Below are 24,986 nucleotides of genomic sequence, written 5' to 3'. Positions count from 1 at the left end.
ACCTCTGCAAACATGCCTAAGATTCACCCTGCGACTAAAGTTTTGATTATCAAGAGGCTGAAGACCAGATCCACTGCTGATGTGGCAGACACCTTCAATGTGTCTCAGTGTCAAGTACAGAGGATAAAAAAAAGATTTTAAGAGACTGGAGACGTTTTTGACAAGCCCAGGTCAGGCAGACCCTGCAAGACAACTGCTCAAGAGGACCGTTTGTTGGCTCGAAAATCCAAGGCCAGCCCATTTTCCACTGCAGCAGAGCTCCACAAGACCTGGTCACCTGAAGTCCCTGTGTCAACCAGAACAGTTTGTCAGATTCTGTCTCGAAATCGCCTCCATGGTCGAATCAGTGCCCAGAAGCCTCCACTAAACAAAAAACAATTGAAAAACCGTGTGGCATTTGCCAAGGCCCACAGCCTGCTAAAAGGATGGACGCAGGAAAAGTGGCAGAAGGTGGATTTTTCAGATGATTCTTCTGTTGAATTACACCACAGTCGCCGCAAATATTGCAGGAGACCTACTGGTGCCCGAATGGCTCCGAGATTCACCCAGAAAACAGTGAAGTTTGGTGGCGGAAAAATCATGGTGTGGGGTTACATCCAGTATGGGGGTGTGCGAGAGATCTGCAGGGTGGAAGGCAACATCAATAGTCTAAAATACCAAGAAATCTTAGCTACCTCTTATATTCCCAACCATAAAAGAGGCCAAATTCTGCAGCAGGACGGTGCTCCATCGCATACTTCCATCTCCACATAAAAGTTCCTCAAGGCGAAGAAGATCAAGATGCTCCAGGATTGGCCAGCCCAGTCACCAGACATGAACATCATTGACCATATGTGGGGTAGGATGAAAGAGGACGCATGGAAGACGAAACCAAAGAATATTGATGAACTCTGGGAGGCAAGACTGCTTTCTTAGCTATTCCTGATGACTTCATCAATAAATTGTATGAATCCTTGCCAAACCGCATGGATGCAGTCCTTCAAGCTCATGGAAGTCATACAAGATATTAAATTTGGATCTCACAGCACCACAACTTAATTTGCTGACATATTTTTGTATTTGCAGTAAATTTGTTCAATTTCTGTATAGGCGACAAAACTTTTGTCTTGCCAAAATTTGACCTTTCTGTCTTGATTAAATGATAAATATTTTTTTCTGTGAAAATTATTTATTTCAGTGCATTAAACATCATTTGGGAGGGTTTTAGCTTTTCATAGGAGCTATTTCTAACACAAATTAATTAATTTAAAGTCAGGTTAATATCAGGTTTTTCTAGAAAATAGATAAGCAACAAGACTTTTGTCAGGGACTGTAAACTTGCCTTGCCGTGCCTTGCCTCTGTTAAGAGGCACAAAGACCCCCTTTACATTTATGCCCCCATAACATAGCTCTGGGCATTAACTGTAACAGCTTTGTGTTTCAAGCACTAATCCTGTTCAGTTTTTTTTTCCTATTGAATGTACTCACAAAGGTATAACTTAAAGGGTTAATTCACCCAAAAATGAAATTTATTTCATTAAAGACTCACCCTAATGTCGTTCCACACCCGTAAGACCTCCGTTCATCTTCAGAACACAGTTTAAGATATTTTATATTTAGTCCGAGAGCGTATCTAAGTGTATGCACACTATACTGTCCATGTCCAGAAAGGGAATAAAAGCATCATCAAAGTAATAATAATAATAATAATAATAATAATAATAGATTTTATTTATAATGCACTTTTCATTCCGAAGAATCTCAAAGTGCAACAAGGAAATAACACAAAAAATGAATAACAAGTAAAAATATAGAATACTACAAACAATCAACCAACACAGAAAACAGAAACAGAGCTGATGGTGAACAGAAAACAGCTGATGGTGGAAGTACCTATATGGGACATCGGTTAGTTCATTAGAATCTCTTGAAGCATCGAAAATACATTTTGGTCCAAAAATAACAAAAATTACGACTTTGTTCAGCATTGTCTTCTCTTCCGCATTTGTTTTCAATCCTCAAATAAAGATTCAAATGATTATGAATCAGCGGACTGATTCATGATTCGGATTGCCAATGTAACGTGATTTCAGCAGTTTGACACGCGATCCATAAGCCAGTTTCCGTCTCCAGAGATCGGGTCGTCGGGGGCCTCGCCTTCGACTGTCGCCCCTGATCCACTATGCACCGGCCCCTTATGATCCCTCCTGGAGGTGGTGAGCCCACAGGAAGGCTGCCCCATGTCGCTCTTTCGGGCTGGGGGAAGGCCCGGCCACCAGGCACTCGCATACGAGCCCCAACCCCTGGCCTGGCTCCAGGGTGGGGCCCCGGCTGCGCCATGCCGGGAGACGTCTCTGTCCTTGATTTTAAGTTGGTCATCATAGTGGGCTTGTGAACTGCTCTTAGTCTGACCCGTCACCAAGGACCGGTTTGCCTTGGGAGGCCCTACCAGGGACATAAAGCCCCGGACAACATTGCTCCTAGGATCATTCAGGTACTCAAACCCCTCCACCATGATAAGGTGACAGTTCAAAGAGGGGTTTTTATGGACAGAATTTCTAGACGCAGCCAGGGCCAGAGAGTGTCCGGTTTGGGGACCACGCGATTTCGTCACTGCTCTTTGCAGATGATGTTGTCCTGTTGGCAACCTCAGACCAGGACCTTCAGCATGCACTGGGACGGTTTGCAGCCGAGTGTGAAGCGGCTGGGATGAGAATCAGCACCTCCAAGTCTGAGGCCATGGTTCTCAGTCGGAAAAGGGTAGCATGCTCACTTCAGGTTGGTGGAGAGTTCTTGCCTCAAGTGGAGGAGTTTAAGTATCTTGGTGGTCTTGTTCACGAGTGAGGGAAGGATGGAATGGGAGATTGGCAGACGGATCGGTGCAGCATCTGCAGTAATGCAGGCGATGTACCGATCTGTCGTGGTGAAGAAGGAGCTGAGCCCTAAGGTGAAGCTCTCGATTTACCGGTCAATCTACGTTCCTACTCTCACCTATGGTCATGAGCTGTGGGTCATGACCAAAAGGACAAGATCCCGGATACAGGCAGCTGAAATTAGCTTTCTCCGCAGGGTGGCCGGGCGCTCCCTTAGAGATAGGGTGAGAAGCTCGGTCACTCGGGAGGAGCTCAGAGTAGAGCCTTTGCTCCTTCACATCGAGAGGAGCCAGCTGAGGTGGCTCGGGCATCTATTTTGGATGCCTCCTGGACACCTTCCCAGGGAGTTGTTCCGGGCACGTCCCACCGGGAGGAGGCCCCAGGGAAGACCCAGGACACGCTGGATGGATTATGTCTCCCAGCTGGCCTGGGAATGCCTCGGGGTTCCCCCGGAGGAGCTGGAGGAAGTGGCCAGAAAGAAGGAAGTCTGGGCATCTCTGCTTAGACTGTTGCCCCCGCAACCCGGCCCCGGATAAGCCGAAGACGATGGATGGATGGATGGATGGATGGATGGATGGATGGATGGATGGATGGATGGATGGATGGATGGATGGATGGATGGATGGATGGATGGATGGATGGATGGATGGACGGACACGCGATCTGAATCATGAATCAATACGCTGATTCATAACTGTTTGGATCTTTGTTTGAAGATTGAAAACAAACCCGGAAGAGAAGACAATGCTGTATAAAGTCGTAGTTTTTGTTATTTTCGGACTAAATATAAAATATCTTAAACTGTGTTTCGAAGATGAACAGAGGTCTTACGGGTGTGGAACGACATTAGGGTGAGTCTTTAATGACCTAAATTTCATTTTTAGAACTAACTCTTTATATTCCCCGGAGTTTTCCTTTAAGTGAAGGCAGTGTTCCACCTACAGGCTTTTTAGGTGAAGTTTAGGTTTGTAAAGAATGCGCAATGCCAGAAACGTCTGTTTGAATCTCACTCGGAGCAGGTCGAGTTGGATCGATATACTTGCACTGTATACGTGCATTTTTTTAAATCTGTTTAAATATTTTTACATATGTACGTTGAATGTTACACTTAATCAGTGTTATAATTAAAAAATATTTCCAGAAAAAAATACTCTCCCCGAGATGCAAAAAGAAAGCAAAAATATATTTTAAAATGTTTTACTAAGGAAAATGACAAAAAAAAAGTAAATCACAATGACTTGGATAAATTACTTTAATCTGATTACTGGTTTTGAAATAGTAATGCGTTAGATTACTTGTTACTGGAAAAAAGTAGTCAGATAAGAGTTAGAGTAACGGGTTACTAAGTAACACGTTACTGGCATCACTGCACTTAATACACATTTATACACTTAGATATTGACCGATTTGTAGCATATATATATATATATATATATATATATATATATATATATATATATATATATATATAATTTATATTTTATTTTACTACGTTTTTATGTACTATTCACATACTTAAAGTGATAGTTCACAAGAAACTATAGTTCACTTCCGTCGCTTGTATCCCATTGAGATACGCTGTATCTTGTAAATTTGACCTCACTTGCAGGAAGTGGTGCTTGTACATTGTGTTGTACAGAGCATTGTAGTGTCACTGAGAAAAATGTTACACTCATTCACTGCTATAGGAGAGGAAAAATTGTCTAAACTCGTTAAATCATCAAAATCAACAACAAGTATGTTTGACCCTATACTGACTAAGCTATTGATTAGGCTATTAAAAGAGATGCTTCCAGAGGAAATGCTTAATATCATTAATTAATTAATCTTTGTCATTAGGATATTTGCTGGCTATTATTAAACTGCTTATTTAAAAAAAGCAACTTGATACTACAGAATTAGTCAAGTACAGGCCAATTTCAAATCTACCTTTTCTGTCAAAAATACTAGTAAAGGCAGTGTCTTCACAACTATGCTCCTTTTCCGAAAGAAATGTTATCTGTGAGGATTTCAAGTCAAGATTTAGATTCTATATTACTGAGACTGATCTCATTACAGTTAGAAATTATTTGCTCTTATCATCCAATTCTGGTTTTATCTCTCTTAGTGCTGTATTTGATACTATCGACCACAACATTATTTTCATTAGTGAGCTACATTAGTTAACATGAACTAATAATGAATTGCTCTTTTAAAGTATTTATTTAACTTTGTTAATGGTAATTTCAACATTTACTAATGCATTATTAAAATATTCTTAACATTAGTTAATGCACTATGAACTAACATGAACAATCCATGAACAGCTGCATTTTTATTAACTAACGTTAACAAATATTAACTAATGATAAACAGAGGTGTTGTTCGTAGTTTGTTCATGTTAACTAATCCATTCATTTAAATTAAGTGTCCTTATTGTAAAGTGTTACCGTTATATCTTTGCAAATCATCATCTAATGATTCATTAAAGCAAACATCTGGAAGTTGAAATGCATGGCTTCAAACCATTGTGGTAATTAACACATCATTTTAATCTATTACTTAATATAATAGGGAATTAATACATTTACACATTTAACTAATAACAATTTATTGATTACTTATATATTAATCATATAGAATCCTAATTTTAGTTCTTCATGAATCACACATTAACTTATGATTATTTGTGCATTAGTTAAGCATGAATTAATGCATATTAGAAAAATAATTTCCATATTTAATTTCCATTTATGTTTCCTTGTATTTTCGGTTTTCTGAAAAACTCGAACTTTGAACAATTCAGTCTTCATCATGCTGTAGCTCATGCTGGGAAAAAGTTGTCAAAAGACTTTTGATACACTGAAGCTTTGCGAAAATATAACTGAACCTTTCTTGAACGGTCAGATATTCCAAACACAAATGTTAAATATGATACTTCATAATTCTGACTGATTTAGTAATCTTAGCAACATAGAACATGTAGCAATATCTGTATTATGAGAAAATAACTTGACCAGAAGTGTCTAGAAATGACGTGCAAAAGTTATTCTGAAAAGTTAGTCATTCCTTCTTGCTTCATGTGCTGTTCCTAAATGCGCTTTTAAAGACCATTTTTTATAGCCCTGTTGTGCTAAAGCTTTGCTTTTGGAAAGTGAATATATTTATCAGAATACTCATGATCATTATGGATATTCTTGTAGAGCATTGTACAAGCAACTCCAGATCATGGTTTTGATTCCCAGGGAATGCATGTACTGATGTTGAATGCAATGCGCACATCTCTTTGGATAAAAGAGTCAAATGTAATGGATTGAATGTCAGGTTTAGCATTTTTGGATAAAAGCAGATGGTATATGACAGATATAGAAGACATTAAAGACATTCGGCAAGGTGTTGTGGGGAAAGTTTCTGTGACTGATGTCTTTATTTTGCTGTAAGATGTGGTATGAACATAACGTAAAATTGACAGTCTCACTTGCGTGGTTTGATCTCAAAAACCACCGAAACCTGTCTTTTTTTCCCTCTCCGGTTGTGATGGCTTGTTCTTTTCATGTAAATCCGGTGTCAAATCAGAGGCATTACACATAATTAAACAACACTTTCTTAAGAAGAGGTTTTTTAACACCCACTCAGCACCAAAACAGAACAGTGCACAAAAAAGTACTGTGATAGTACCATAGTAAAGAGATGATATCAGGTGGTACAAACAAAACAACAAAAAACATGATACTTTATCGGCTGGAAGAAAAAAAAACACTTTTGAAATGAAAAGATAATTAATTAATTAATTAATTAATTAGTATATTTGTTTGTGAAAACTCTACACTCTCATGTTTGTCTCCATTTTATCAGTATCTTTTAGTAAACACCGCAACTCGTATCAGATTTCAAGCACAAAAAAAAAAAAAAAAATTCACTATCACCACATTCTGTTTTTTTTCCTATCTCGATAGTTGTTGAACCACAGGTTGTTTATACCGCTGTTTCTGTGGTTTGCACAACTCAGAATCCAGGAGTGATTCACATGTTTGCATCACACATCAAATGCACAAAAACTGTAGGTTGTTGTTTGTATGCGGAATTGCTGAAATATTTCACAATGCTGACAAATGCATTGTAATGAGGCTGTTTGAACGGATTCCTGTCATGAATTGAATTTGAGTGAATTTTGGGGGTAAATATATTACGTAAGATCTGTGCTTCGTTGCATAATATTTTCCTCTATTTGTGGTCTTCCTGCAAACAGACACCTTCGCAACACTACTGCTGATTTAACAAATAACATCTCAGCCTTTTAAATCACAAGTTTGTGTGTGTGTTGTTTTGTTGTTGTTTTTTATATAGTTTATAACCAAACACTTGATTCTCATTAAGTCTCTTTTAATAAGAATTAAAAGATTATTTATTTAAAGGCTATTATTTTAAAGCCTGGTAGTTTCTCTGATACAGTTTGGAACCTTAAGTTCACAGCAGTACTAAACATTAAGTAACACAATACTTAAAATAGGCAATATTTAAATCAGCAACAATAATCCGAACTTGCTGAAATCTCACTTACATCTACATGTTTTTGTGCCAAAGAGATTCATTTTTGATCATATGTGAACACTCATTATCACACGGCTATGAATGTCGTAGTATATTTATATGAAATGTATTTTAATATAAGCAGCTGGCCTTTTTAAATAATTCCTTTGGTGGGAAAAGGAAGGCTTTTTTTGTTCCACAAATGTAACTTTTTCTTATTAATTTATTAATAATATTAATTTATTAATGAACTGTAATATTCCAGTTTGCATAAGTGAAGCTCTTGGTTGTGCCATGTTGTCGATTTCAGGAGATCATTCTTTAGAGATGTTAACAAAAAAAACAAAACAAAAAAGAGACATCTTTCATTCTGCATTTCTATACATATTTTCTTTTTGCATAATTTATATTCCAAAAACATTTTGGTGTAATCGATGGGATGACGCATGCTGTCAAAGTTTGTTCTCTTCTATTGTATTGTATTCCTATCATTTTCATTCTTGTCCTTTTTAAAAATTATATTATGCCATTAAACATGAATGTTTATTCATTCAGCAGACACTGTATCCTGCAGAACCAGTCGTTTAAAGTGACATGCAAATGAGGACCATCAAAAACTATTTTCCATGAGAGCTAACTTGTTGTAAGTATAACATTAATTCATAAACTAGATCAGAAGTAAAATGCAAGACAGAAAGAGAGAAAATGTGTTGCTGCTGTTATATTAACAATGTTATTGTGTTAGCATCACCTGTAAACACTGAATCAGATAATAGTGACATTATGTTAGTTTTGTAGATTTAAATATATTTAATGCTTTATGCATCACAAATTAACTGTAATTTGTTATTAAAAAATGAAAAATAACTTTACAACATTGCTATAAAGTTATTTTTCATCTTTTGTATAACAAATCTTTTTAATTTTTTATATACTATGTAAACTGTTGTGCTAACTAATGTTAATATTTAGGCTACAGCCTTGTTGAAAAGTGGTACTCAGGTAATAATATCCTATTGCTAATATGGTGACGTTGTAAAACACATTGATTTGGTTTATTTAGGGTATTGCTGGTCAATTTGCAAACAAGTGCTCTGAATTTAGGTTGAAGTTTCTACCCTCACATGTGCACAAACACTCTTAACACCTACCTAAGACCCCTCAAACACCTTCTCTTTGCGGTCTTGCAATCCGAGGCTGTTTTCTTGTTTTGCATGAGTGTCAATCCCTCCCCCTTCCCTTCACCGAGACAACTGACCTTTACCAGAGCAGCGTGTTACGCGTCTTGTCGGCTCACCTCACTCTTTTGAGTTCCTGTTCTTGTGCAGCACCAAATGTCAATTGTTTTTATTTAGTTTTGAGGACTTTAAACTTTGTGCTCTCTTTTGAATCATCGCACAAACCGTTATCTGCTTACAATGCCGAACTGTTAACAAAAACAGACCTTGAGGTTGTGCAGGTAGCCGTGAGCTTGTAAGTGCGACTGAACTGTTGAAGAATCATTGTTCAGTCTGCTTTTTTTATTTTTTATTTTTAGAAAATATAAACAATGACCTCATGTGTATGTCAACTTTATTTATATAGCGCTTTTAACAATGCCAAATGTTTCAAAGCAGCTTCACAGTGTAAATAAGAAAAAACACAACAGAATATGATTCGGGCGTACAGCCACTCTTGAGAAAACGGTGATGTCATCAGCTCATTTCAGTTATTATACAGTGACAATGTTGGCAGATCAGTAATTTAGTTGATATAGTTAATTTAGTTTAGTATTTAAATTTATTTGGATATTTAGTTGAAATTGTAGTGTCCCCAACTGTTCAAGCCAAGCCAAAGGCGACAGAGGCAAGCTCACAAGCTGTTAACAAAACCATACCTTGAGGTTGTGCATGTAGCTGTGGGATTGTACGTGCGGCTGAACTGTTGGAGAATGTGAAAATATAAACAATGATCTCATGCGTATTCTTCTATTCCAGTTCAAATTCACGAATGCGTGGGTTCTTGTCGAAATGACTGCAAAACCGTTGCCTAGTTGTGGTAAATGTGAAAGCACATTAAATGGATAGTTGGAACTATCCGTTTAAACCATTCGTAGCCATTCGATTTTTCTAGCAGGTCTCATGAGAAGTTGTAATAATGGTTCATTGTCAATAGTGTAGCAATACTATATTTCAAACCAAGCAGCTTTCTGTTGGTAAATGTGCAAACTTGAGAAACTCTATCGCCCTCACGCCTTCTAGATCATGTGGATTCTTATCTTGTTCTTATAATTTTTTTATAAACTAACCTATAAACCAAACCTAATACATTCCAACCCCCTTATCCAAACCCTAAACCTAAAACCATTATTAGCGAAAATGGGAAAATAGTAGAAGCTTTTAATACAAGCCAAACATACATATCATACAGTTTTATCTGCTCATGTGATGCCTCAAATTATTATTTTATTTTGTTTGTTTAAGCTTCACAACCAACCTGACACAGCAATATTAACTCCTTGACTGTGAGTTTATGGCGGGGCAATTTGTCTGATCGAACAATGGGAGATGCGGGGAGCATCCAGAATGAAAAAACTACTTATAATCTACTACACTGTAAAAAATTATAATAATGAAATGTCTCCTAGTCTCTAGTGACTGATCACATCTACATTTTTCAGTTGGCCGAATTGAAATTCTGTGAATTTTATTCACAGAAATTCAGTTCGGCCAACTGAAAAATGTAGATGTGATCAGTCACTTGAACATTTTCAATTGGAGACCCAATTTTTTTTCTACAGTGTCAGAAACATTTTTACAACATTTTCTTTTTTTCTTCTTTTTTGGTATAGTGATGCAGAAATGACCGACCTGTGTGGTGTGTATTTGCTTGATACAATGTGGTATCGCTTATACTAAACTAGTTTAGGAGCATCCATTGGCAAAGTTACTCATGGACTGATGATGTGTTGCTAAATTTAGTAAATTAGGTCTTTTATACAGACTGAATAAGATGCATACTTCTCAATAATAGAAGCACAGATTGTTGCAGAGATGCTTTTCCTTTTCATTTCTCTACATACTTTTGGTTATCCTTATGCTTCAGCAGAGCCTATTTGTCAGTGCATGTGGATTCTTGCATGCATGCATGTGTTTGTTTATCTGCATATTTTTAGTGTGTGTGTGTGTGTAGTCTGTGGGTATAAAAAGTTTGTATGAAACAGGATGTGGTCCTCATCAAACTTTTGTGCTTCTTAGCACTGCTCAGGCGCCGTGGGGCCCAGGTGGCTAATATTTACTCTTATCAAAAGCCAAGAACTTCAAATGTTCCTGGCCTCTCCAATAACGTAATAATCTTGGTCTAAAATCAACACGTCAGACTGTCAAAAAAATGTGTTATACTAAGATACAGCAATAAAATAATACATGTCAATAACGAGAATAAATGAGAACATCCTTGCATCAAAGAAAGATGAGAGATGAGATTTTTTTTCTCTTTGGGCCCCATGACCTCTTGGTTTAGCTTTTTATGCTTTGTAAACATGTCAGCAAACATTGTGGTTACTCAGTCATGTCGAGCCGAGAGAGAGAGAGAGAGAGAGAGAGAGAGAGAGAGAGAGAGAGAGAGAGAGAGAGAGAGAGAGAGAGAGAGAGAGAGGATGAGTTAGAGAAAGGAAGAAGTAGAGTGATAGAGAAAGAGAGATCCTCCTGACAGATGGAGGTAGAAGGGGAGGGGCAGATAGTGCGAGAGCAGTAAAGAGAGGAGGATGAAGGGTAGGTGGTCAGGTAGACAGACAGACCTCAGCATCCATGGTGCCTCTGCAGACAGCTGAAGGCAAAGGGTAAGTCTTACACTTCCAAGATTAAATAACTGCTGAGCAATGATGTATTGTATGGGATGACGACCGCAATTAAGCCACTATTAAAAACAGATGTCGTTGCATTATATACTACACTGAGCATTTACTTCAAAACATATCACATGAAGAAATCTGTTAGGTTTTAAAATAGATGTACTGTTAACGACTGAATGTATTGTGACTTTTTGTGGACGTGAATCAATCTGGAAAATGTGCTCCTGTAAAAACTGACTTCAGTCACTAAAAATCACTTAATCTCAAAATGACTCAAAAGTGAGTTCTGAGAATAGTTTTTCAGCAGGTGCCACTTTTAGGTGACATTTTAAGTGTGATTTTAGTGTCTGCATGGATGCTCGGGGTCATTGAATGGGTTGGCACTTATTAGTAAATAAATGAGTGGTAAAAACTCATTACGCATTGGTAAATACACTTTTTTTTGTTCATTTACCAATGCAAAGTACAAGTAAGCTCCTATTAAACTTCATGTGCTCTTAAGTGTAACCCAATAAGTTAGGAAGTGCTGAAGTCTTTTGTGAAACCGAGAGTGTTTGCAGCGAACACAAGTTGAGGTTCGAGCGTCTGTGTCAAATAAACTGCTATCCAAATTACTCAGCGCTCACTTTTAAAAGTGCTCGAGGGAAACCGCACCGTCAGTGTTTGCTGTAGAGTGTCCTGTCACAGTTTGATACCTCTTAAAGCATCTTCAGGGCCAGCAGTATACAAGTGCACCTTTTTACGAGAAGTTACAGTTACAGTCCTTTTGTAGTGTTAGTGGAAATTGCCTGTATATAGATTGACCACCCACTCACAAAGGGGTGCGCTGCTGACAATGGCCCACTCAGCAAAAGAGCCGAAGCTAGCTTGCGTCATAAATGCGTATCTAAAGTTCATGTCAAGAATTTTGCAATGGAATTCAATATGCGCACTTTGCAGTTTTACCGTTTTCTTTGGGCAACATCCTGTCAGGTAAAAAACCACAGCCATGCCATTTAAAAATGAAAGTCTACATTTAAAAAAAAAAAAAAAAAAAATGAAGCTCCCCTGGCTGATTAGCTATTTATGATGCACAAATGCAGCAAATAAATTGCTGACAAAAAATAGTTGACAATTATCGAAAAACATTTAGAATGACTTAAAAATTTAAATTCTGACCTCGCCCTCATGCCGTGTTACCTTTTTCAGCGTTTTGTCATTCTAGACATTTTTTCATATGATCTTCTTTTGAAAGAAAGAAAAAAAGAAAGTCATACATCATTAGAAAGAAATGAGGGTGAGTAAATGATATATAAATAAATACATGAAAATGCAGCAACAATAAAAAATCTAAAAATATTTTTTGATAAATGAAAAGGTTTACCAGACAGCAACATAGTGTCGGCCCGGATCCGGCCGACACTATGTTGGTGGGGCCTCTTGCAAGCCAAGTAATATTATATAATAATATTTGTTTGCGAGTTCAGATTATAATATATTCTATGACAGCAGTTTCTGTCTTTTTTCTCCATCAGTTTCTGGTGATATACGTGTAGTTCCCACATATGCTGAGTGTTGATGTGGCCCCGGATCTGAACCGACACTATATTGCTGTCTGGGTTAAAGATGTAACTTTGCTGCATAACTGAATCAGCTTCTGAAGAGTGCAGCGCTTTGTAATATTTTTTTTAATATTTAGAAATTTATCCAAAGCGACTCATTTATAAAGAGAACAATAAAAGCAAACGAATCAACAGCAGGGCAACAATATGCAAGTGATGTGACTAGAGCCAGTTTGTCTAGCACAGTACCCTTACCATAAACAAATGTATTGATAGAATAGTAAGTGCTAGTATTAACAGGTCAAGTCCTTTTGCCTTACAGATGATAAAACGGATCAAATATTTTTTCATTGCATAGATTAGATTATATCAGGTCTGACATTTAACCCAGAACCTTTGTGTTACCATCCCAGTTCAGTGTGACTAAACTTAGCTCTCCTTCCCAGGAGCAATTTTGTGTTTCTAAATGTGTCACACTTTCAGCCACAGGTAAAAACCAGCTTCATTTGTGGTTGCGCTCGTCGTATCTCCATAACGACAGTTTTTGATCTCATTTTTTTTTTTTTTTGCTGCTGGATTATTATTAACAGATAACCATAGATCATATCACCTGATCACCACAACAGATATCATCATAGATATTAATATTTAGACACTATTAATACGGCAGCCAATGTCGTAAGTGTTAACCTAATATAAATAACCTAAGGAAGCCAGATTTTTAATTAATATGCTTATGGAGTGTGCATCACTTATAGATGAAATATTGTTAATACCTGTGCGGTATATTCATTTTGAAGTGTTTGACGACTCAGAAATGAGAACTGTTTTGCAGAATGTCCAAGCTAATCGGTTTCGTACAGTGAAAGTGAATTGCTTTTTTTATTTTTATTTGTTTTTATCTATTCTGAATACAAAAAACAAAAAAAAAATATTGCTTTAGAAGACACATTTAGCTTTTTATCATTTTTGAGCTTTTTTGAGTTCTCTCCATTTACTTTCATTGTTTAGAACATAATTGAAATATTATTTTGTACAAAAGATGTTATATGTGTGTTTCAGATCCAAGTAGTGATGAAGGATTACTGGTATATTCCTCTCTTCATCTTCATCTTACTTTATGGCACCGGACAGTCCAATAACACACCAACAGGTACCGAGCAAATGCAGAACATTCCCCTAACATTAGTATTTGGTACAGTATTTTGGAAGTATTCTGTCATTAATTACTCACTCTCATGTCGTTTCAAACCCGTACGTTCATCTTCAGAACACAAATGAAGATCTTTTTGATGAACTATAAGAGCTTTCCCTTCACTGACAGCCTACCTAACTACCACTTTTAAGCCCTAGAAAGGTAGTAAAGATATCATGCAACTCTAATGGCTTAATCTTCATTTTATGAAGTGACTCGAATGCTTTGTTTGCATGTTGGAGATTCATATTTTGTAACTAAAGTGTTAAATTATGTTTTTTTTTTTTTTCTGTGCAAACAAAGCACTTGCGTCACAAGTCAATAGTTGCGTAGGCTGTCAATGGAGGGACAGAAATCGCTCAGATTTCATCAAAAATATCTTCATTTGTGTTCTGAAGATGAACGAAGGTCTTACAGGTTTGGAACGACATCAGGGTGAGTAACTGAAGACAGAATTTTCATTTTTGGGTGAACTAACCCTTTAACTTTACAAGTATTGAAAGACAAGATAAATATTAACTTCCATTCACTAATGTCATTTGTCCTCTGGTTTTACCAAAAACAGAAGATCTTTCCTGTGTGAGCGACTACTTGACAAAGATTTCTTGTGTGTGGAGGAGCTCTACAAATGACTCCGGCCAGCGATGTGAGCTTATGGGGGACGTAGAAAAAAAAAGGTTTGTGACAATAAACAAATTTAGGGGTTAGTTTACGCAAAAAATGAAAATTCTGTCTTCAATTCCTTGCCCTCATGTCTTTCCAAACCTGCAAGACCTTCGTTCATCTTCAGAACAAAAATTAAGATATTTTTGATTAAATCTGAGCGATTTCTGTCACTCAGCTAATTAAAAAGTATTCTCATCGCATCACAACATTAAAGGGTTACTTCAGCAATTAGCATATGGCTTTCTATCAGTAGAAACCCTGGAGTATATTCGAATGATCGTGCTCCCCCCTCTCATATCTCCCTGAGACGAGAGATTTATGCATTTTATTTCTGGAAAAATTACTCCGGTGATGCAAATATTGTCCATTTGCGTCATCGGTAAAATGTTTGGCCAGACGCTAAAGACTACAGCCAGCAGAGGGAGCTATTTCCGCATGTTTTCAACTCGCACATGGGGGATGGGAGATCCCACTCGCAGCTCAACGTGGCTCAGGCGTTCATGGAACGGTGCGGCTGGCGGAGCAAAGTGAGTATTTTATCTTCCCAAGTTAATTCCTTTGAAAGTTACTCTTCCAAAGGCATGAACTGAAAACGCGCCAGACTGAACACGCTCTGAGAACTACTGCCGCGAGCGTGGACGCGTTTACCTCAGCTCTCATCACGATGCGTATAATCTGACTCCTGCTGCGTTTGTGCTGACACTTCCTCAGCGGCTAAATCACAATATATTGAACAGACACTTTCAGTTTTTAATTGTAGTGTCTGTTCTCTAACTGAACTGATTTTATGAAGATAAACGCGGTGGTGGGAAAGTTAAAGTGATTCAGTAGCGGTGGCTTTGGGAATGGCCTCACAGGGCAGCGAAGCATTCTGGGAATTGTAGTCTTTCATCCCCATGAGACAAAATTACATTTTCCGTCTTCTCATTCTAGAAAGCACCAAATTCTAAAATAATTCACATTTCTACTACATTAATAACCCAGTTTAAATACAGATTAATCTTCTAAGCGCTGAAGTTCCCCTTTTAAGGTTGAACCACTGTAGTCACATTTAAACTGCTTTTCCTACCTTTCTGGGTCTTGAAAGTGGTAAATAAATTGCTGTCTATAGAGGGGTCAGAGAGCTTTATCATTTTAAGGTTGATAAATAAACCTTCTCAAATGTGAATCAAATTTGAATCTGTGTGCAGATGTGAGCTGGTGCCACTGAGCAGTCAACCACATTCCACCAGAAGTTGTTCTTTAACCTATGGAAGCAAAGTGAGTAGAAATAGATCAAATTCAAGTTAAATTACTATTCACCAATTGATCAGCATGCATTCTCTTCTTATGTTCCCCTCTCTCTCGCACACAGTACTTTTTCTTCATTAACAAAATCTGGTTGAGTGTAACCTGCAATGGATCTGTCAGAACTAAACAGCATTTTCAGCCTAGCCGACACAGTAAGTGGATTAATTCTAGTATTAGTGAGTTGTAGATGGCAGATTAATGCAAAAACACATACAGAAATTAGAGGAAAGAAGGGGGTAATTGTAACACAGTGAAATTTAAAAATTTGCCTGGAAAACGATTTTGCTATTTAAATAAACAAAACCTTGCAATACAAAATAATTAATCTGATAATAAGGCCATTTCAAAAATTGGTGAGAACATGTTAAAAGTTTTTGTTGTTGTTTTTGGTATTGGAATTAAGTGGTCTCGACAAAATCACAAAAAACAAACACAAAAACAGTGCATTTATTGGTAAACAGTACATACATTTGGTATGTAAATCTATAAAAATGTAATTAATTTATTGATGTTCCTTGCATTGTTCACAGTTGCAATGGTTGCTTCTCTGCAAGTGTGACTTCCGTTAATGAATGTGTTTGATGACGCAACGTGACATATGCACTCGTATGAACTCTGTGGTTGAGCTGCTCCTTATATAATGTGTAGCATTAACCCTCTGATCCTCTTTGTTTATGGGGTCACACTTGGCTTCTTTGTGGTCAAACGTGACTAAAGCCTTGAAATTTACCCCTTTTTCAGGTAAACCAATGTAGCTAATATATTTTTTTTCAATAATATTTTTTATTGAACCATGTTAAAGTGTTCCATGTAAAAATAGAGCCATTTAAAATCCAATTTTAGGAAAGGTAGATTATTAGTACAGCCAGGTGAAGGTAATAACACTGATTATCTCTATATCACGTCACCTGTTAGTGGGTGGGATATATTAGGCAGCAAGTGAACATTTTGTCCTCAGAGTTGATGTGTTAGAAGCAGGAAAAATGGGCAAGCTTAAGGATTTGAGCGAGTTTGACAAGGGCCAAATTGTGATTGCTAGACGTCTGGGTCAGAGCATCTCCAAAACTGCTGCTCTTGTGGGGTGTTCCTGGTCTGCAGTGGTCAGTATCTATCAAAAGTGCTCCAAGGAAGGATGAGTGGTAAACCGGCAACAGGGTCATGGGTGGCCAAGGCTCATTGATGTACATGGGGAGAGAAGGCTGGCCCGTGTGGTCCATTCAAACAGACGAGCTGTTGCTCAGATTGCTCAAGAAGTTAATGCTGGTTCTGATAGAAAGGTGTCAGAATGCACAGTGCATCGCAATTTGTTTCGTATGGGGCTGCATAGCCGCAGACCACTCAGGGTGCCCATGTTGACCTCTGTCCACTGCCAAAAGTGCCAACATTGGGCATGTGAGCATCAGAACTGGACCACTAAGCAATGGAAGAAGGCAAGCCAGCAGAGGGAGTGTGATGCTTTGGGCAATGTTCTGCTGGGAAACCTTGGGTCCTGCCATCCATGTGGATGTTACTTTGACACGTACCACCTACCTAAGCATTGTTGCAGACCATGTTCATCCTTTCATGGAAACGGTATTCCCTGGTGACTGTAGCTCTTCCAGCAGGATAATGTGCCCTGCCACAAAGCAAAAATAGTTCAGGAATGGTTTGAGGAGCACAGCAACGAGTTTGAGGTGTTGACTTGACCTCCAAATCCCCCAGATCTCAATCCAATATGTATCTCAATATGTATATGTATCTGTTTTTTTAGAGCTTCACTTCTTAATTGTTGTGCACTTTTTCTTGCCATTCCTTTTCTATGTCTGTCATTTTTGACTGCAAAGGAGCCCAGTGTGACTTTTTTCCAACCCTTTAACATATCCGAATCATGTCCATGTGTGTTCACATAACTAATGCGACAAAAGTCATCCCATTCCAATGAAGCAAAAGAAAATTCAAAAAGTAAAATTTTGCAGATTTCGCTTTTGACCAAAGAGGCTGAGGGTTACGTCTTTTTGCTGTTCAAGCCATAATTAGAGGTGTCAGATATCGCAAACCCACAGTACTCTGAACACTGATTGCTAAGAGATGGGGCTGAAGATGTTACTTTTTTGGTTTACGTTTACATGTATGCATTTGTGACTTGCATCACAGTCAAAGTATAAATTGCATACATTTTTTTTGGATTTGTTTAAGAACAATTGAACCTGTGATGACGTTAAGTGTCGCTAGCACCATACACTGCACGTTTATCAGTATAGCCTAACTGTTCACTTGTGCTTTTATTTATTTTTTCATTGAATAACAGTTAAGACGCAACCACCAGATAAGCCCACTGTAAGCAGGGATAACATAACTTGGAGTAAAGGCAGTCATTTTCCGAAATCCATAAAAGATTATGAATTCCAACTGCAGTTTACAACTGCAAATACAAGCTGGGAGGTAAGTAAACATTTGTTTTATTTAACATTTACCTTTTGAATTAATTCATTGGAAAGCATCCTGTACACAGTCAATTACAAAATTATTTTGTGTATTTTTATTTTTGTTCATGTATAATTGCGTACTATAGATGGCAAAACATTTGAAAATCACTCATGGAAGTTACGTGCAGCTGGACAACAGTTTACTGACTGTAGGAGAAGAGTACCAGGCCAGGGTGCGTGTGAAGCCTGTTGAACCCAAAAATGATGGTTACTTTCGGGGGGAATGGAGCGACTGGGGTCCTGCTGTGTCCTGGAGGTCTGAGACTGGAACGCTTCTAGTGAAAACGGAGAATGGTAAATCATCACCAGGTGGGGCCTCTTGCAAGCCAAGTAATATTATATAATAATATTTGTTTGCGAGCTCAGATTATAATATATTCTATGACAGCAGTTTCTGTCTTTTTTCTCCATCAGTTTCTGGTGATATACGTGTAGTTCTGATCATTGGCTTCCACGTCTTGCTTGTTCTCGCTTGTACTCTCATTCTATCTTTGGTGATCTCTAAGGCAAAAAAAAGCAAACGGTGAGTATTAGATGTGTATGTTTAAGTTAGTAACCCATTGTCACTGACCTTTTCTTGCCCCTTCTCTCTTTTTTTAAATTGTTTTTTTTTTAAATGTTTTTTTTTATATTTATAATTATATTTTTTTTCCCAACAAATCTTTGACACAAATCAGAGTTTTAAACTGTATTAAGACCAAGCAGCAACATGCCGTTGTCTCTCTTGAAGCCAACCGGAAGTAACTTTAACTGCAATTCATCAATTGGCCGCTAGAGACAAGCTCCAAAAGGGAGTCATATCTGGATCTCCACATGGTAAAATGCCCAACTTTACAGCAGAAGAAAAAAATGTTTACTGTCTGGTACAAAAAGTGGTCTTGGTCTATATAGCTAATTTCTCCCTTCGTGACAACTGTGTTTATACTTTTTTTTTATAACTCATCTGTTTAAATTATATTAAGCCTTAAAGTTCTGCATAATTAAGGCTGTGGCCACTTGAGTGACAGGTGGTTTGCCATCTTAGCTCCACCCACATCCAGCCTCTTTGCCCATTTTTGGTTATCTGGGAGTGATGAGTGACGTCACGGCCGGCTCCACCCACTTTGGGGTATATGTAGATATTTAGAAAATAAAGTATTAATATTTAGTTTGACCTCCTGGAGTGGACAAATATATCCTGAAGGGTAAAGCCGTCGTGATATATCGCTATACAAAAATGCAACTATGTATTGTGAATAGTTCATCCAAAATGAAAATTACTATGCGAGGAAAAATTTGTACTCCAGTCAGTACTACATTAAACTACTATATATAATGTTGAATGTAATGTGTAATAATGCAATGGGGTAATATTTGTGGGTCCTGATAATGCCAAATTTTTTATTGTTACACACCTAGTTGTTATTGAACCTGTGTTAGAAAAGAACAAATATTTGACCTAGTTTTTACCCCATTTGTGGAAAGTGCTGTGTAGGCATCTGTAGTGTGGGTGTGTGTGTTTCTACCTACACTATTTCCGTGTAGGTATGCACCCGTTGGTTTTTGTACCTGATATTTGTGTTTGTTTGTGCTGTAATAGCGTTATTGTTTCTTTGCAGGTTATTAAAATCAAACCATCAACATGTTCCAGACCCCTCCAGATATTTCCAGCCTCTTCACACTGTTCACGGTGGAAACTTCCAGGTGAGTTCAAGAGGGTTTTCAATGGGGTTCAGGTCTGGAGATTGGGCTGGCCATGACAGGGTCTTGATCTGGTGGTCCTCCGGCTACACCTTGGTTGATCTGGCTGTGTGGCATGGAGCATTGTCCTGCTGGAAAAACCAGTCCTCAGAGTTGGGGAACATTGTCAGAGCAGAGGGAAGCAAGTTTTCTTCCAGGACAACTTTGTACGTGGTTTGATTCATGCGTCCTTCACAAAGGCAAATCTGCCTGAATCCAGCCTTGCTGAAGCAGACCCAGATCATCACTGATCCTCCACCAAGTTTCCCAGTGGGTGCGAGACTGTGGCTTGTAGGCCTCTCCAGGCCTCCGTCTAACCATTAGATGACCAGGTGTTGGACAAAGCTGAAAATTGGACTCATCAGAGAAGATGACCTTACTCCAGTCCTCTACAGTCCAATCCTTATGGTCTCTTGCAAACCTCAGCCTGGCTCTTCTTTGCTTCTCATTGATGAAGGGCTTTTTTACAAGCTTTGCATGACTTCAGCCTTACCCCTAGGAGCCTTTTTCGAACCGTCCTAAACCGTGCACTTCACCCCAGCTGCCTTTTGCTATTCTTTTGAAGGTCACTTGATGTCATCCTACGGTTGTTGAGTGACATTCGAATAAGTTGCCATCGATTCCGTCAGTGGAGAGTCGTTTCGCCTTCTGCCGGTCTGTAGCTGTGTTGTCCCCGATGTCTGCTGCTTGACCTTGTTCTTATGAACCGCCGTCTTTGAAATTTTAAGGATGGAATCAACCCGACGCTCACTGTATCCCTCTGCCAGTAAAGCCAGAATTGAACCTTTCTTTTCCTCACTCAAAACTTTCCTTTTCAACTTTTTTTGGCACGGTCAATAGTTATTTTTTGATTCCAATTACTTTGGAGGTACTACAAGCACTGTTTTTGCCATCCAGCTGGTCCTACTGCAAGAGGATAGTGATGACCACAGAAGTGTGTTTTTATACTTTTCCTTATTAAATAAGATTTGGTTCAGGTGATTATCTAATCAGCACTTCATTCAGTAGAACGAGGTCTGCCTGTGTTGGAATTCAACAAACATTACCATGGAATGGCTTCCATACTTGTAGAGATGCTGATTTAAGAAAAAAATGCAGTGGTCTCCTAATTTTTTCCAGAGCTGTATATAATTAGGACTGTCAATCAATTTAAAAAAACATAGCAAATGAATCCTTTATTTTTAATGTGAAATTAAAATGTTCTTGTAGAAATTGTATATTTTTCAGGATTCTTTGATGAATAGAAAGTTCAAAACAGCAGTATTTATTTTAAAGAGAAAGCTTTTGTAACATTATACATTTGTTTAGTTTTACTTTTGATTGTTTTAATGCAACCTTGCTGAATTTAAGTATACATTTCCTTTAAAACAACAGTCTTACTCACCATAGCATGTACTTATATTGCTGTTTTCAGCTGTATAGTGGCAATTCACTCTTTCACTTTCTATGTTGTGAATTCACACCAACGCATTTGAGCATGCATTAATGTAATAAGATTCTCAGGTTCACACGTTTTTCTTCCAATGTAAAATCGTTGCAGTACAAATTCTCACACATACCCAAATGTACAGATGTGGCCTAGAACTGCTTTTCTTGTAAAATGCTTACTCATATCTTCCTTCAGCAAGCCAAAAGAACACACACACACTGACCACATGCATTTCCTCTTACTTGTCCACAGAATTGGCTCGGCTGTCAGAACTCTGTTGGGCCATTTCTTACCCCTCAGTCATGTGACGACATCTCACCTGTTGAGATCTCTGACAATTGGGACCTGTCCTTGATGGATCCCGACGCTCAGATGTCTACTGCTCCGCTTTTTCACTCTCGTCACAGGGACTCTGGACACGAGAACAGCGGCACCAGCCAAGCTTCATCATCTGGTTTCTCTAATATGGGCTACTTCTATAGCAAGTCGCATTCGGGCTCACTTTTCCTGGAATCCTGCCCTGTGTACTTCACCTATCACCCTGAAGGAGGCACAAGCTCCACTCTCTCGTCACCTGGGTCTTCATACGACTGCCTGCAAACCCCGAGTTACCAGATGGAACAGCCGATGAGCCCAGATTCAGGGTTCATCATGCCTGGAGAGAAGAATGATGAGGAAGACCTAGATGTCGAAGAGTTCGATGGTGAAGATAGGGCTGCGGCAGAAGGACACGCATTGGTTTCCTTCATTATGTCACTGTCGCAGGGTTCCCTCGGTGCTGTTCGCCCAGCAGAGACTTTCGCTCCAGTGCCCATTATTACACCGTGGTCTGAACCTGTGAGAGCACCCAGCTGTGGTTCCACTACTGAGCCTGCAGAGGGCGCCATGGTCAGACCCTCCTCCATGATTGAGCCCAGCGGGAGTGGATATTTGACCCTCAAAGAGATGCAGAAATACAGCAACAAATCCATCTGAACGCAGGGCCAGAACATCTCTGTCTGTATAGGGGAGATCAGCGCCTTTGGGTAGGCTAATTTTTGAAAGTCAGTTTCTATACGGACAGATACAATACTGTTTAAATGTTTGGGGTTGGAAAGATTGGTTAAATTGTTTTTTAAAGAAGTTCCTTATGCTCACCAAGGCTGCATTTATTTGATAAAAGTAATTCTTCAGTGTTACATGATCCACCAGAAATCATTCTAATATACTGATTTGATTATCAAGAAACATTTCTGATTATTGAAAACAGTTGTGCTGCTTCATATTTTAATGGAAACTGATACACTTTTTTAAATTTTCCTCTAGAATTTTTTGATTAATACCATGTGCTAAAGAACGATTTAATGCATTCTTGCTAAATAAAAGTATTAATTTCTTTCAAACAAAAAAACAAAAAAAATCACTGACCCCAGACTTTTGAATTGTAGTGTACCTTAAAGACTTGGATACAAAAAAACATTTCTACATTTATTATTGAAGAAAAAAAATACACATTAAACACACATGGAACTTCTGTGACAACATGCCCCAAAAGCAAGACATGTTTTCACACTCAATAGGGGTATGTTATCACAAGGGGAACCTAAACAGTCTAGGTGTTTAAGTGAAATTGAACTAAACCATTCATAAGGCATCCTCACGAAATTTGCCCATTGGACTCTGTCCATTATCATGGCCTCCTAATCATGCCCCAAATCTACTGATTGGTTTCACCTCTCTATATTTAATGTCTAATAAGCTTTTGACTCAAACCTTATAGTTACTAGCCCTTGTGACTACTCTATTGTGGCAATCTGCCCCAGCTCCCCATAGAGTTTATAAGCATTAATTTTGTATAATTATATTTTTTTACTTTACTGTATTCCATTTGAATGAATTAAACAACAAAAACCTTAACAGCTGCATTATATATAATTTGTATATTATAGATATGTTTGTAAAGCAACATAATAAACTAGATTAAAGGCATGTTCTGGGTCAAATACAAGTTAAGCTCTGTTTAAACGCCAGTGCCACTGCAATCAGGACCAATTTACAGATCAAATAACATGATTTTGCAAACTTCACATTTCTGTTTTTTTATGCCCTCTGGAAAGTCTTGCCCTATTGACTTCCATTGTAAATGCATTACTGAAAAAAAAAAAAAAACATTTTTTTTTTTACAAACTGAGGGACATTATGAAATAGTTGTCTGCGGAAATTGGCAGAACGCTGCAGATGCTGATAGAGCTAAACATTCTGAACCCAGAACATTCCTGTCATGTTCCTGAACATTGACATGTGAAAGAAGCATCACATTTGTGTTTTAATGTGTAAAGGGATAGCTCAAAACTCATTATTTACTCACTTCCACAGTGTGTATATATAAACTATACACTCTCCAAATCATTGAATTCAGATGTTCTAATCACTTCCATGGCCTTGTGTATAAAATCAAGCACCTAAGGCATGCATACGCTTCTACAAACATGTGTGAAAGAATGTGTCGCACTCAGGAGACTCAGACTCTCGGCACTCTCAGACCAGGGTCAGCGCATGCTGAGGTGCACAGTGCGCAGAAGTCGCCAACTTTCTGCAGTCAATAGCTACAGACCTCCAAACTTAGTGTGGCCTTCAGATTAGCTCAAGAACAGAGAGCTTCATGGAATGGGTTTCCATGCAGCTCATCCAAGCCTTACATCACCAAGAGCAATTCAAAGCGTCAGATGCAGTGGTGTAAAGCACACATCGACTGGACTCTAGAGCAGTAGAGACGTGTTCTCTGGAATGATGAATCATGCTTTTCTGTCTGGCAATCCCATGGACGACCGTTTGGCGGTTGCCAGGAGATGGGTTATTGCCTGACTGCATTGTGCCAAGTGTAAAGTTTGATGGAGGGAGGGGTTATGGTGTTGGGTTGTTGTTGTTTTTTAGAGGTTGGGCTTGGCCCCTTTGTTCCAGTGAAAGGATAATGATTTATGATAGAGTTTTCTTTCTTTTTTTGTGAGCTATCCCTTTGTCTGGTTTATTGATTTAATAACATTTTATTTAGCAGATGTTCATTTGAATATAGCTTGTATAACTTTAATTGTTAATGGTAATTGTCACCACTAACCTTTTATGTTGCTAACATTTCATATTTTCATGAACTGATTAACTCTCCAAATTCAACATTTTTAATATTCAATCGGGTGCAAAGCATTTGCTTGATTTTTAGCTGCTATTTACTGTTATTACATGTTAAATGCCACTTATTGCCATGAACATGGTATAAATGCTGCTTTTCAAATGTGAATTGGTTTGAAATTCAGGGTGTCATTTTGACTCTGCCACAATCCATGTATGCAGAAGCCTAAAGGCATTCAAGTAAAAATCTCTCAAGATATTACAACACTTATTTATACTGCTATCTGTACATTTTCAAACAGAATGCTTTAAGGACTTTAGTGGTATTTCTGGACTGTACCTTTTAGAAAGCTCAACAATGAGCCATTTTTCTATTAAAATAA

At 38.1% G+C, this 24,986-nt stretch overlaps 1 protein-coding gene across 2 annotated transcripts in view; it reads left to right on the top strand.

Annotated features, from left to right (window-relative positions):
* Positions 1–23,657, top strand: part of il2rb (interleukin 2 receptor, beta) — a 36,676-nt gene extending 13,019 nt beyond the window's left edge. The window contains exons 5-14 of one of the 2 annotated variants that reach the window (XM_067459350.1): positions 7,917–8,004; positions 13,797–13,887; positions 14,495–14,606; positions 15,786–15,855; positions 15,950–16,037; positions 18,173–18,306; positions 18,437–18,659; positions 18,765–18,873; positions 19,949–20,033; positions 21,751–23,657. In XM_067459350.1, the coding sequence (XP_067315451.1) occupies positions 13,809–13,887; positions 14,495–14,606; positions 15,786–15,855; positions 15,950–16,037; positions 18,173–18,306; positions 18,437–18,659; positions 18,765–18,873; positions 19,949–20,033; positions 21,751–22,473 (1,623 nt within the window). In that variant the 5' untranslated portion in view covers positions 7,917–8,004; positions 13,797–13,808 and the 3' untranslated portion in view covers positions 22,474–23,657. Of the gene's footprint in view, positions 1–7,916; positions 8,005–11,032; positions 11,182–13,796; positions 13,888–14,494; positions 14,607–15,785; positions 15,856–15,949; positions 16,038–18,172; positions 18,307–18,436; positions 18,660–18,764; positions 18,874–19,948; positions 20,034–21,750 lie in introns of those variants that run through there. The other variant, XM_067459341.1, reaches the window with a different exon arrangement.
* Positions 23,658–24,986: the final 1,329 nt, after the last annotated feature.

Source organism: Pseudorasbora parva, chromosome 2 (assembly GCF_024679245.1).
Source record: "Pseudorasbora parva isolate DD20220531a chromosome 2, ASM2467924v1, whole genome shotgun sequence".
Classification (NCBI taxonomy): domain Eukaryota; kingdom Metazoa; phylum Chordata; class Actinopteri; order Cypriniformes; family Gobionidae; genus Pseudorasbora; species Pseudorasbora parva.
Note: the sequence above shows the minus strand (reverse complement) of the source record. Positions and strands in the feature narration are given on the sequence as shown.